The 14,826-nt window shown below is 39.5% G+C and overlaps 1 protein-coding gene across 6 annotated transcripts in view; it reads left to right on the forward strand.

Moving 5' to 3' along the window:
* RBL1 (RB transcriptional corepressor like 1) overlaps nucleotides 1–14,826 on the forward strand; it is an 87,833-nt gene that overhangs the window by 17,529 nt on the left and 55,478 nt on the right. For 3 of the 6 annotated variants that reach the window (XM_036322354.1, XM_036322353.1, XM_036322352.1), the window contains exons 5-11: nucleotides 79–207; nucleotides 315–475; nucleotides 2,619–2,668; nucleotides 3,687–3,873; nucleotides 5,528–5,694; nucleotides 11,446–11,558; nucleotides 12,013–12,116. In XM_036322354.1, the coding sequence (XP_036178247.1) occupies nucleotides 79–207; nucleotides 315–475; nucleotides 2,619–2,668; nucleotides 3,687–3,873; nucleotides 5,528–5,694; nucleotides 11,446–11,558; nucleotides 12,013–12,116 (911 nt within the window). The other 3 variants (XM_036322356.1, XM_036322357.1, XM_036322355.1) reach the window with 3 other exon arrangements.

Raw genomic sequence — 14,826 nt, forward strand, 5'->3', positions numbered from 1 at the left:
ACATTTCTTCTGTGGGAACTTGGTTGCTATTTGATATTAGAGGTTTCTGGGTTTTGTGTCTCTCTTTTTCTTACAAAGGTAATTTTCGTATGATTGGAGATGATTTAGTAAACTCTTATCATTTACTTCTGTGCTGCTTGGATCTGATTTTTGCCAATGCCATTATATGCCCAAATAGAGGAGATTTGCTAAATCCATCATTTAAAGGTAAGACCTTATTTATTTTTGAAAACCGATGATCAGTTTTTAGAAAAAGTTTTAAAAACTGATCATATTCTTTCCCCCCTGTTGCTTTTCATACCCTGTCATACTAGGATTGCCATCTGATTTCCATACTGCTGACTTCAGGGCTCCTGAAGAGCCTCCCTGCATCATTGCTGTACTGTGTGACCTGCATGACGGACTTCTAGTAGAAGCAAAAGGAATAAAGGAGCACTACTTTAAGCCATATATTTCAAAACTCTTTGACAGGAAGGTACTGTACTTATTAAATGACCAAGATTTTTAGGAGTTAGCAGCAGTAACCTCAAAGGAAGAAATAATATTTTAAAGATTCAGTCAAGATTTCCAGGTTTCAGTCTCTGCCATGTTGCAGAATTGGCCTATAACGTGAGGAACAGCCGTGACCAATTATATATACTATCAAGTAAAAATGCACTGTCAGAAGTAACGATAGGAGGGTCTGATAAAAAAATTATGAAAAACAGGAGGTCGTAAGCTAATTTACTGCCACAATTTGAATAATTCCTATTTACTAGACGTAGGATGCATATAACAACTATAGCTTTAATTCTTTGTAAATAGAGCAGAAAATCCTGTATAGTTTTGTAGACACTTGCAGACTATATGCATGCATTCTAGTTTGTTTTCCTCAAGAATTTACTTAGCTATTTCTATATTTATGAAGTGGCTTATTCCTTTAGGACTCAATTTTTCATTTCCTGAATATTTAGCCTTTTAATCCAGCTACCTTGAGTTTTCTCTTTAGTAAAAAAAGAAGTTTGGATTAGGTCATCATGTGGTTCCTCTCTGCCATTATTATGAGATTTTTCTTCAAGCATAACGTCTTTCCTAACTGGATTCTTTGTCTCTTACACATACTTTTGTATTTAATTTTATATTTCCTAAAATGTGTGTGTGTGTGTGTGTGTGTGTATCATGACTCTATATGTATGTTAAACATCTTCAGTAAACTTCTAAGGAAATTCAAAAGTTATGTCTGTTATACTCTGCAGAAGAAGCACACTAGCGGCCTCTGAGTATGATGATTGTACATCTTGGTTTCTTTGGATTATTTGGCTTTGTGCTGTTGTCTTAGCACAGGGTTGGGAAACCTTTTTTCTGCCAAGGGCCATTTGGATATTTTTAACATCATTTGAGGGCCATACAAAATTATCAGTTTAAAAATTAGCCTGCTGTATTTGGTCAACCATTTAATTAAATCACCCCTAATGCATTGGCAAGGCCAAATCAAATGATTTCCCACCCCTGTCTTAGCATTATTATTATAGCATCTCCTTTCACCCTAAAAGTATCCTAGTTTGGATAATGGTCCTCCTGCCCATGGGCCACAGGTATTTTGCTTGGTCTTTGTAGGGTGCTATTTATTTCATTTTGTTTTGTTCAATTTTTAATTTCCAGATAAAGACCTTATATATAAAAACCTTTCAAAAATCAGAAGCTATAGCAATATTGGTTTGGAATTTCTACATGACTTTACATGGGTAACTGTTGTCAAGCTAGATGATGGTCACTTCTTTGAAAATGGGAAATACCCTTTCTGCTCTCATCATTTATGTATATTGACCCCTGACCCTTAGGGCATTTGAGTTTACAACTCCTGATGTGTAATAATCTTAAGTAGTGTGAGTACACAAAAGTATTAACAACAGTATAGTTTTCCTCTCACCAATGATAGTACATATGTTTCCTTTGAATCTTTTGCTTGTCTAACACATTCAATATATGTTAGTTTACTTTCACCACAGACAAGTGTTTAAAATTGGATAGCTTTCATCAGAATAAGTATGGAAATTTGCTAAAAATGCTGCCTCAGCCCAAGCCTTGAGGTCCATCAGTTTGCATTTTCAACAAGTTCTCTTAAATGATTCGTATATCACTAAGATTTGGAAACCACTGCTATAGACTGATTTTAAAGTATTTTCAAAACTGACTTTAGCCTGGTTGGTGTGGCTCAGTTGGTTGAGTGTCAGTCATCTTATGCACCAAGAGGTCACTCACTGGTTTGATTCCTGGTCAGGACACATGCCTGGATTGTGGGTTCAATCCCCAGTAGGGGGTGTGCAGGAGGCAGCTGATCAATGTTTCTATCTCCCTTCCTCTCTCTGAAACCAATAAAAACGTATTAAAATAATAGTAAATTTTAAAAGGCAATTTTCTTTTTAAAGAAGAAAAAAACCTTGACTTTAAATGTTTTTTAATATTTTATTTGCATGCTGATTTAGTTTTACTGGTCTGAAATAAATACTTAGTAATTTTGTTTTGTGTTTGTATGATTTATGACAACTGCCAATGTGAAAATTTAGGTAAATACTGTTTTTATGTGTGTGCTAATATGCTCAATTATATGATGTCACATAATGACTTTTTCCTCCTAGATTTTAAAAGGAGAATGCCTCCTGGACTTTTCCAATTTTACTGATAATAGGTAAGTATCTACCACTAATGGTATCTAATATAGTATAGGCTGTCAATAATAATTTGTTACAATTTATTAAGTGAAACATTATATTCAAGTTCCTACTGATCTGGTGACATTGAGTGGGTGTTGTCACCAAGCCTTGTTGTCTTTATATTTATTTTGGGGAACCATTGGTACTTGACAGCTACTTTCCAGAGAAAGTCATAAACAGGCCCAATGTCTTCTGTATTTGAGTTTTTATTAATCAAATGTTGGCAAATTCAGAATGTGCTTATATTTCAAAGTCATTATTGCCTCAGTATCTTAATTAGGTTCAACTAGTTTTCAGATTAAGTATATATTCTCTTTCACTCACCTTTCAAAGTAAGTTATTGCTGTGTATTGAATGTGAAGAATGGTCATCAGGTAGGAGCCTCTGATATCATTAGATGAGAAGACTTAATAAAAATAAGAAGTCACCCTGGCCAGTGTGGCTCAGTTGGGTAGGCATTGTCATGCACCAAGGGATTGCTGGTTGATTCCTGATCAGGGCACAAGCCCAGATTGCAGGCTTGATCCCCAGTAGGGGTGGTGCAGGCGGCAGCTGATAGATGTCTCGCTCTCGCATCAGTGTTTCTCTCTCTAAAAATCAATAAAAAACATATTTTTAAAAACGTAACAACACTAGCCCTAATCGGTTTGGCTCAGTGGATAGAGCATCGCCTGCGGACTGAAGGGTCCCAGGTTCGATTCCTGTCAAGGGCATGTACCTTGGTTGCAGGCACATCCCCAGTAGGGGTGGTGCAGGAGGCAGCTGATGGATGTTTCTCTCTCATCGATGTTTCTAACTTTCTGTCCCTTTCCCTTCCTCTCTGTAAGAAATCAATAAAATATTATTAAAAAAAAAAAATAACAACACTAGAAAGTCATCAGCTTTTTCATACTGTGGAGTCTAAATCTATCTTCAAATCAAGATAAATCCATTGTGTTTTATTCTGTTACTTGGTTTTATTCTTGCAGCTTAAAGTAATTTTTTTTTTTTCAGCAAAGCAGTGAACAAGGAGTATGAAGAATATGTTTTAACTGTTGGTGATTTTGATGAACGGATCTTTTTGGGAGCAGATGCAGATGAGGAAATTGGAACTCCTCGAAAGTTCGCTGGTGACACCCCATTAGGGAAACTGACAGCACAGGCTAATGTGGAATATAACCTTCAACAACACTTTGAAAAAGTAATATAACCTAGACTGGCCTCAGTCTTGAATGATCTTTTTCTTTCTGTGTATGATTCTACTAACAGCAGAAGCATCTTTCAAGCTAAATCTTGGGTTTCTTCTACTAATTCATATTTCCCATGAAAGCCTTAAAAGGTAATTTTTAAAACTATGGCATTTAGTATTTTTACCACATTTCTTACTATTTTTCATATTTTGGATATATTTTCCCAGAATGCCTGGGTTTTACAGTAGAGAATGTGTCTTGACATAAAGGATTTATGCTTTCTTCCTAATCTTTTTATCACTAGCCACTATTCCACTGCTTTAAAATTTAATTTGCTTTCCTACCCATGATAAACTATGTGCTCTTCCTGTGCTTCAGCTATAAAACTCTGGACTTGATTATTAATAGCCAAGGCTTAATTCTGTATATAATGGATTGGATGATAAGGTTTAATGGAAAAGCCATTAGTCTAGAACACTGATTTTCAACCTTTTGTCTCATGGCACACATAAATTAATCAGTATAATTCTGTAGCACACCAAAGAAATAAATTTTTTTGCCAATCTGATCAAAAAATTAGTTATACTTTTGATTTACCAAAAAATACTATATAATAAAAGGGTAATATGCAAATTGACCCTAACAGTGCAACGACTGGTCGATATAATGCGCACTGACCACCAGGGGCAGACGCTTAATGCAAGAGCTGCCCCCAGGTGGTCAGTGCACTCCCACTGGAGGAGCTCTGCTCAGCCACAAGCTAGCGCAGCGGTGCTGGCAGGAGCCTCTCCCACCTCCTTGGCAGACGGACATCCCCCAAGGGCTCCCGGGCTACCAGAGAGATGTCTGACTGCCAGCATAGGCCTGATCCCCCAGGGAAGCAGGCCTAAGCCAGCAGGTGAACATCCCCCAAGGGGTCCCAGACTGCGAGAGGGAGTAGGCCGGGCTGAGGGACCCCTCCCCACCCCCACCCCAAATGCACGAATTTTCGTGCACCGGGCCTCTAGTAATAATAATAATTGCCTACCCTTTTTGCTCCAAAGTGGCTTTTTTAAAAAAAAATCAGGTGCTTATAAGGATTTCTGGTATAATTAAACAGTTAGATACAACCTTTTGCAATGTGGCCAGTGAGTTGAACTCTGTTATATACCTATATATGTATGGTTCAAGGCAGGGCATTCACGCTGGACAGTATTTGTTGTGTTGGCTGTTGTCAGTTTTTTGAGGGGAGGGGCTGTTATAATTTTTTAAATTTGACAATCTAAAGGAAAAAAGATCAGTGTCCCTGACTAAATAGTCAGGTATTGCATGCTTTAAAAATTCTTGCAGCACACTGGTTGAAGATCAGCTCTGCCATTAACTTCATCAGCTTAAACAGGGTTTTTAACTTCTCTGTGCCTGTTGTCTAATAAGTAAAATGAAAACGTATGTTATTTTTAAGTGAATGTTAGGAAGAGAAAATGAGATTATGCTTTGAAAAAGTGTTACTCAAATTTAAGGATGTTATTAACATGATATTGCTAAAAATTTGGTGGATAACCAGAAGAGGAGGGGAAAAAGTAGCCTACTAAATTTGAATAGAGAAGACGATATACATACTGAATTAAATACATAATAAGGGGGAAGGTAACTTTTTAACCTCACAGATTTTTCTTTTTTTGACAGAAAACATCATTTGCACCTTCAACACCCCTGACAGGACGGCGATATTTAAGAGAAAAAGAAGCTATCATTACTCCTGTTGCTTCAGCCACTCAAAGTGTGAGCCGGTTACAGAGTATTGTGACTGGGCTGAAAAATGCACCAAGTGAACAACTTATAAATATTTTTGAGTAAGTTCAATACTATTATTTTTCTAAATTAGATTTTGTATTCCATTTTGTATTCAGTATATTCAGAATTCTTAAGATAGTGGATATACATTGGGAAAGTTTTACCATACCATTTCAATCACAAAATATGTTGACATAATATCAGAAAGAAGTACCTATTAAAAATTTCATATCAATATTCCTATTATTATAGACTTTTAAGGTTAGATATATCTGAAAGGTTATTTAGCTCTGACATTCCATTCTGGTAACTATCCCTAAGTTATACATTATTGTTTTTCTTTTTACTTGACCTTAAATGGGTTCAAGCTAAATGTTTATCAAATGGAGGAATTACATACTGATGGGGCAGCCAGAAAATATATTTTTTTGCGGTTGTTTAAAAAAAGACCATTATAAGAACCTGGTGGGATTCCTGAAGATAAAACCCAGGAAAGTTTGGGGCCACCCCTAAGAATGTAGCACCAGGAGTCTCCCCCTTCTCACTCAGGTTCTAGCAATTCATTAAAATTACCTTTTAAGTATCCTTACAAATTTATGCTCCTTCTTCTCCAGAAGTATGGAACAATGAGATAGCTTTCCTGATCAGCAGGAGGACACTGATAGCTGGGAAGTTTGATGCTCAGTGATAGCTTTGCTACCTCTGAATCCTAAAAAAGACACTGTCCTTCAAGAGCAACTGAAGCCCTTTAAAGATGCACAGATTGCCCTTTATCTCCTTGTGTTTATAATTCTCATACCTCTCATCTGAATAGTGGTAACAAATGAGTAAACTAGAGGAGTGCATGTATAATGCATCAGCAGAAATTATGTCTATGAAAGAAAAACAAGCGCATTTGGAATAGGAAATAAAAGGAGAAGTGAAAAAAAAGAAGTAAATCTCTCCCTTCCTCTCTGAAAGCAATAAAAATAAAAAAATAATAATAATGAAGAAGTGAAACTATTGAATAACATGACTAAGGCTGAAAGATTGGGAACATTCTCAGACACTGAAAAATACTACTTATATTCAAGGTCCTCCTGGACACCCAGATGAAAAGGAAATAGAGATCTCACACTGGAAATGATGCATTCCAGATCTAATAACAGGTCCTCCTGTTATTATTTTTTTCTTTTTCTCAAAATTTTTTATCTAAAAACAAACCAAAAAAAAAATGAAAAGAAGAAAAACAAAAATTATTGGAAACTTCATGGTTCAGGTAGGGAGAAAGGAGAGGAGCATGGAGCTCAGGCTCCGAGCCTCTCCAGAGGAAGTCCTCACCCTCGAAGTGCCCTCTTTGAGGGAGAGCAGCACTGGGGACAGCCCCCCATGCCCAGCCTCCATCTGGAGAAGAGGGTAGAGTCACAGTGGTCCAAGGACCAGAGGGACTGGAGGGGGGTGGGGGGCAGGGGACAAAGGGGTCACAGGAAGTAGTCGGCCACGGGCTTCTTGGAGGGGATGCCCCCCGTCTCTTGGGGAGCAGCCTCAAAGATGATAAAGTATTTCTGGAGATGCTCATCCAGCTGCAAGATGGCTGCCACATTCCCACAGCGGTAGCAGTAGTTGGGTGCCGACCACACAGTGAGTACAGTCTCATTGAAGTGCCACTTGTAACCTTCCATCACCAGTTGGTGGGCACGCAAGATCATGTCAGTGTCGTTGGCTGCATTGAACTGAGCCACCATGTCACTGCCAAATAGGTAGCCAGCCCCACAGGGGCTCACACCACAGCCTGTTGTGTCTTCAGGGTCAGACCAGAGCAAGTCACACATGGGACCATCATGAGGCACCTCCTGCTTTCGGTCAATCGTCTGGATCTGGTCAAGGGTCTGGATGGAGGGGGAGAGGCCCCCGTGCATGCAGAAGATCTTGCCATCAATGATGGCTGACAGGCTGAGGTAGTCAAAGATCTCAGTGCAGTAGCGCCACACAGTCACCAAGCCATATTTACGCAGGCACTCATCATAGAAGCCATAGACCTGTGTGATCTGACGGCTCTCATGGTTGCCCCGGATTAGGGTGATTTGATCAGGATAGCGAACCTTAAGTGCCAGCAGCAGGAGGAACGTTTCAACGCTGTAGAAACCACAATCCACAAAGTCCCTCATGAAGAGGTAGGTGGTCTCAGGTTCTAAAGGTGATTGGAGAACAATTGGCTTTCCTGGAAGTCAAGGATTCTCAGGACTAGTGGAGAAGACTTGGAGACCAGGAAATCCTGGACAAAAAGGCCAGAATGGGGAAAGAAGGAGAAGAAGCATGCTAAGACCAGTACCACTCCCTGATCTTATTAGGCAGAGCCCTTTTAGGATCAGGTGGGTTAAGTAGGACATCTTCTGCTACCATCTCATTAAAAGGCCCTTCACCTCCAGACAGATCAGCACAACTGATTCCAAGATCCTTTTGTGGTTCCTCCAAACGACCAGGTAGTCAAGCTTCCTCATGGTTTTCTCTCCCGGTCCTGGGTGCTGCTGCTAGGGCCTCTGCTTTCATGCTCAGACCTCTACCCACTCCGTACCCCTCAACACTATCATCCCCTAACCTGGACACCTTCCATTGGCTGTTCTAACTAGAGCCAGGCTAGGAGTTCACTGACACCCCCTCACCTAGTGTCTTGCTAAACCAGATTAATCCATTGAGTTCTAGAAATTTTATGGGTACTGACTTATGTGGGTTCATTAATTAAGAAACACTATTCTCAACCAACAAGAGGAATGACATAAAAAGAAAATTCATTCAGCATATGTTCATTGTGAACCTCCTGGAACTGGACTTGATAGCTAATAAGATAGCTATTGTGTCTGGCCTTACAGAGCTAATTGTCCTGAAAGACATAGAAATGTAAACAGACAATTATACAGTACAGTAGAGCTATATTGGAGGAAGAATAGGGCTCTATAGGTGCTTAGAGGAGATCAATATTTTTAAATTCCTTAGAATATTAAAAAGATAATTGATTTTGATTTGCATAGTTTACCTTCTTGTTTTCTTAGGCTCTAAATTGCAGCCTTTTTTTTTTCAAGTTTTATGGTGAGGTAAAGTGGAGCTTGGACAGTTCATTCAACACATTTGAACAAAAAAAAAAAAAAAAAACTTTTTTTTTTTTTGTTTAATTTCCTGCTCATTTCAAGCAAAAATTTTTTATCAGGGTGGCTGCAAAAAAAAAAAAAAAAGAAAAGAAAAGAAAGAAAGAGAGAAAAGAAAAACAGAATTTCATGAAAAAAACAAAACTGATAATTTTTTTATTCTAAAAAGTATTTTATGCTTTAATTATCCAGTGTAGGTCCTGGAGAAAAAAGACATATTTCAGTAGCACTAGAGATACTTTGTGTAGGTAAACAAAGGGCTGAAACAATGAAAAGGGAGAAAAGTTAAGAAAAGGCAGACAAAAAAAGGAATAAGAGGGCTAGCACAAAGATGATGGCATAGGTAAATGTGGCATTCACCTTCTCCCACAGCCACATCAAAATTACAACTAAACCACAGAACAACCATCATTCAGAACAGCCTGAAATCTGGCTGAACAGACGCCCTACAACTAGAGAATTAAAGAAGGCACTTTGAGACTCTAGGTGGGGCAGAGGCCAGAATGGGCTGGTTGGACATCCACATATGGCAGTTAAAAATCAGGAGGAATATCTTGGCAGCGGAACTATCCCAGTGAGGAGCAAAGGGTCCCACCCCTACACCAGACCCTCAGCCCAGGATTCCAATGCCAGAAACAGTAGTCCTCATAACTTCAGGCTGTAAAAGCCAGTGGGGATTGTGGCTGAGTGACACAGAGGCTGCTGAAGTCCCAGGCAGTTCCTATTAAAGGACCTGTGCACAGACTTACTCAGACTCACTGCCTCTGAGCTCCAGCACTGAGGCAGCAACTTGAAAGGATTCAAGGACATACAGAGAGGAACTAAATTGTCTGGCATCAGGACAACTGGGGCCAGCCTTCTCCCAGAGAAAATTGCTGGCAGAGGTCATTGTTCCTTGGCTGAGACCCCCCCTACCACAGAGCCAACAGGCAGGAGCCATATCTAAGTCTCCATCAACCTGACCAACACTGTTCACCAGTCCTGGTGATACCCCAAGACCCCACTCCACCCTTTTGCAGTCCCATCCAAGCTGTTTGCAGTGGATTTTCCATATGAATGGCCTGTCCTGGCTCAGGCTTCAGACTTATCCAAAATCTCTCAAACAAGCAGCAGCTGGCCTCATCATGCTCCATATCTCTGGATAAGTGGCCACAGGCCCAGCACTAGCAGCAGCTTTCCAAGGTTCAAAGCTTGGCCTCCTGGGCACCTCCAAGCCCAACACAAATAGCACCTATCTGCAGATCATTCTGTAACTCGTGTCGGGTGGCCCCAGGCAGGGCATAGGCAGCAGTTGACTTTGCACCTCCCAGGAGGCCCTAGAGCCAGTGTACCTGGTAGTCAGCTTCAGATCATGACAGTTTTCAACCCTACCACATCCAAGGGGAGGACTTGGTGAGCACCAAAGCCCCATTGAAGCAAGTCCTGCCCCATAGGGGTGTCTCCTGCACGGTAGCTTTTCTGCTGTTGTCATAGCTGTTCCTCACAGCCAATTGGCCTGGGAGTCAACCCCTCCCAGTGACAACAATTAAGGCTCAACTACAACAGGACAGTGCACACAGCCCATGTAGAGGCTCACATAGAAGTCTCAGCTCAAGTGTCTAGTAAGGCTGAGCCACTGGGCCCTTCAGGACACCTACTACACAAGGTCACTGTACCAATTCCAGGAGACATAGCAGCTCTACCTAATACATAAAAAACACAGGGAAGCAGCCAAAATGTGGAGACAAAGAAACATGTTACAAATGAAAGAACTGGAAGCAAGCAAACTGCTGGATACAGAGTCAAAACAATGGTTATAAGATTATTCAAGGATCTTAATGAGAGCTTCAAGGAACTTAGTGAGATTCTCAAGGATCTTAGTGATAATGTCAAAGACATGAAAAAGGGACAGTCAGAAATTAACTAACTGAAATAAAGAATAATTTACAGGGATTCAACAGTAGAGTAGAGGATTCCAAGAATCAAATCAAGGATTTGGAATATGAGGAAGCAAAAACCGCCCAATCAGCAGAGCAAAAAGAAAAAAGAATCCAAAAATATGAAGACAATTTAAGGAGCCTCAGGGACAACTTCAAATATACTAATATTCACATTATGGGGATGCCAGAAGGAGAAGAGAAAGAGCAAGATATTGAAAACCTACTTGAAGAAATAATGACAAAAACTTCCCCTAGCTGGTGAAAGAAATAGTTTTGCCTTTTCTAGAATGTCATAAATATAAGCATAATATAGTGGCTGTTGATTCTTCTAATATTGAAATTCCTAAACATAATGTCAAATTATTTCATTTAGAGGCTGTAGACTTGTTTGAAATATGCTAGTTTACATATCTAAGTTGTAGGTCCTTGCTTTTTATCACTTTGAATATTTCTTGCCACTCCCTTCTGGCCTGCAAAGTTTCTGTTCAGAAATCAGCTGACAGTCGTAGGGATGCTCCCTTGTAGGTAACTAACTGCTTTTCTCTTGCTGCTTTTAAGATTATCTCTTTGTCTTTAACCTTTGGCATTTTAATTATAATGTGTCTTAGTGTGGGTCTCTTTGGATTCATCTTTTTTGGAACACTTTAGGTTTACAACTGAGACTAGAACTTTGATCATGAAAAACCAAGCTAATTCTTAAAAGAAGAAATGTTGGTAGGCTGGGTTGTTCTTTTTTTCCTGGTAATTGAGTTCCTATTGTATTTTATAGATCTTGTATGCGTAATCCTATGGAAAATATTATGAAAATAGTGAAAGAAATAGGAGAGACTTTCTGTCAACACTATACTCAATCAACAGATGAACAACCAGGATCTCACATAGGTAAGAAGACAAAACTAAAGTTAATGCAGCAATAAAAATAGACAGATTGTCCCCCCCAAAAAAGTAGAAATTCAAGTTTTTCCTTCCCTGCTATTCTTTTTTCTTTTTTTTTTTTTTGAGAGAGAGAGAGAGAGAGAGAGAGAGAGAGAGAGAGAGAGAGAGGAGGGGAGGGAGGAGGGTTGGGAAAGAGAGAAAAACATCAATGTGAGAGACACATTAATTGGTTACCTCCCATTTGCACCCCAACCTGGGCCAGGGATCAAACCTGCAACTGAGGTACATGCCCTTGACCTGGAATTGAACCCCTGACTCTTTGGGCTGTGGCTCTAACAACTGAGAAGCCAGCCAGGGTTCCCTGCTTTCTTAATTTATCAGATTTAAGTTTATATGTTTTGTTCTTTAGTCCTTAACAGCTATGTTTTATTAACAAATTTTCCCTTTTTCCCCCCCTAAGACTTTGCTGTAAACAGACTAAAGCTTGCAGAAATTTTGTATTATAAAATACTAGAGACTGTAATGGTTCAGGAAACACGAAGACTTCATGGAATGGACATGTCAGTAAGTAAATTGCCTCTATCAGCCTCTAGCAAGGTCCATAAATCTTAAGCCTGGCCCGGCTGGCATGGCTCAGTGGTTGAGCATCCACCTATGATCCAGGAGATCCTGGATTCGATTCCTGGTCAGGGTACATGCCCAGATTGCAGGCTTGATCCCCAGTAGGGGACATGCAGGAGTCAGCCCATCAGTGATTCTCTCTCATCATTGATATTTCTATCTTTCTCTCGTTTCCTTTCTGAAATCAATAAATACACATTTTAAAAAACATATATACTATATATGTGTGTGTGTGTGTGTGTATGTATGTATGTATATATATATATATATATATATCTTAAGCCTGGAAGCAATGTGTTGTGAGGTTCTACAGTATAATGCATTGTGGAGGTCAGCGGTTAAGGGCAAACTTAGCCAAGATGACATATTAGTTGGCCTTAGTTATCTTTGGCACATCAAGAGCTAGTCACATCTAGGCAGGAATGTGAAATGTCTAAAATTCGTCTTTGGTGCACCATCAGTATCCTTTCCATTCAGGTACTGTTTTTTTGTCCTTCATTTGCAGTTAGCTAATAATAAACCCCCTTCCCTCAAACATTAAAGCCAACTGATAGTTAAAGTATTTGTCCATACCTCCCAGGGATTTTAGAGGAATAAATTCTTGCATACTGTTGTTTTTTCTCTCTCTTTCTCTCTCTTTATCTATTTTTTGTTTTTTATTGATTTCAGAGAAGAAGGGAGAGGGAGAGAGAGAGATAGAAACATCACTGATGAGAGAGAATCATTGATCGGCTACCTCCTGCATGCACCACACTGGGATTTGAGCCCAGAACCCGGGCATGTGTCCTGACCGGGAATTGAACCATGACCATAGGTCAATGCTCAACCACTGAGCCACGCCAGCTATGCTGCACATCCCCATAATGTTTTTTAGACTCACATTTGATTGGCAGTTACATGTATTTAGAATTCTAGATTAACAGTCATTTTCCTTTGGCAGTGAAGTCCAATGGCATTCCAATTCTCATTATTGGTATGTGTCCTGTGTTTACTTTCTGGAATATTAATATTCTGTTTTTGTTTTTGTTTGTTAATCCTCACCCAAGGATATATTTCCTATTGATTTTTAGAGAGAGTAGAAGGGAGGATTGCAGGGAGGGAGGGAGGCAGAGAGAGAGAAAGAGAGAGAGAGAGAGAAACATCGATGCCATAGAGACACATTGATTGGTTGCCTCTCGCATGCACCCTGAGTGGGGCGCAAGATCAAACCTGCAACTCAAAAAAAAAAACAAAACCTGCAACCCAGATACATACCTTTGACTGAGAATTGAACCCACTACCCTTCATCTGTGGGCCAACGCTCTAACCACTGAGGACCCAGCCAGGGCAATATCCTCTCTCTCTTTTTTTAAATTGATTTTACAGAGAGGAAGGAAGAGGATGTAGAGTTAGAAACATTGATAAGAGAGAAATATCAATCAGCTACCTCCTGCATGTCCCCTACTGGGAATCGAGCCCACAACCAAGGTACATGCTCTTGACCAGAATCGAACCTGGGACCCTTCAGTCCCCGGGATGATGCTCTATCAACTGAGCCAAACTGGTTAGGGAAATATCCTTTTATCATCACTGATGTACTGAAATTTATAATAAAGTGCCTTATTGTGTGTCTTTTCATTCATGTATTGGACATTCTTATAAAGTTGTTCTTTTGTTGTTTGTTTAAATATATTTTTACTGATTTTAGAGAGTAAGGGTGTGGGAGAGAGAGATAGAAACATCAATGATGAGAAAGAATCATTGACTGACTCGTACATGCCCCCCACTGGGGATCGAGCTTGCAACCTGGGCATGTGCCCTGACTGGGAATCAATCCGTGACCTCCTGGTTCATAGGTAGACACTCAACAACTGAGCAAAATTGTTCTTTTAATCCCAAAAATATGTCCAGCAGTTTGGGGTCATTTTATTGCATTATTTCTTACATAATATATTGCCCACTGATTTATCTCACTATAGATTTTATTTTTCAGATGAGGGATGTTCAGGATTATTTTTCTTCTCTTGTTTTTCTTTTACTTTAAAAAATATGTTTTTATTGATTTTTAGAGAGAGGAAAGGAGACGGGGAGAGAGATAGAAACATCGATTAGCTGCCTCCTGCATGCCCCCTACTGGGGATCAAGCCGGAAACCTAGGTATGTGGCCTGACTGAGAATCTAACCAGTGACCTCTTTGTGCTTGGAATGACATTCAACCAATTGAGCCACACCAGCTGTCTCTTCTCTTATTTTTGTTTTGTTTTTTTATCTTTTTGTTATAATTGTAAGGATATTTATTCAACTTTTCATCATTCAATCCTAATAAAGTTTTTTATTTTAGCTATATTTTAATTTCTAAGATCTCTTTCTTTCTCTCTGAGGTTATTAATTTAGATTTCTTTGAAGTTGTGTTCTGTTGCTTGAATTGTCTGTTTCCTCTGTGTTTCTTTTCTGTTTATTTTGATCTTTGTCTTTCAATGGGAGGGTTTCCTCAAATGTTGGATCATTCATAGATGTTTACTTTTACTTTTATTTGGATGAAGCACTAAAAATGAGACACTAATAAACCCTTATGTTGAAAGACAGTTTGATTCAAAAGCTGTATGCAAGAGTGGGAATAAAGGTCCACCAGCCTTGCCCTAGTAATGTAGTTCAGTTGGTTGAGCATTGTCCC

This window comes from Myotis myotis, unplaced genomic scaffold, assembly GCF_014108235.1.
Source record: "Myotis myotis isolate mMyoMyo1 unplaced genomic scaffold, mMyoMyo1.p scaffold_m19_p_9, whole genome shotgun sequence".
Lineage (NCBI taxonomy): Eukaryota > Metazoa > Chordata > Mammalia > Chiroptera > Vespertilionidae > Myotis > Myotis myotis.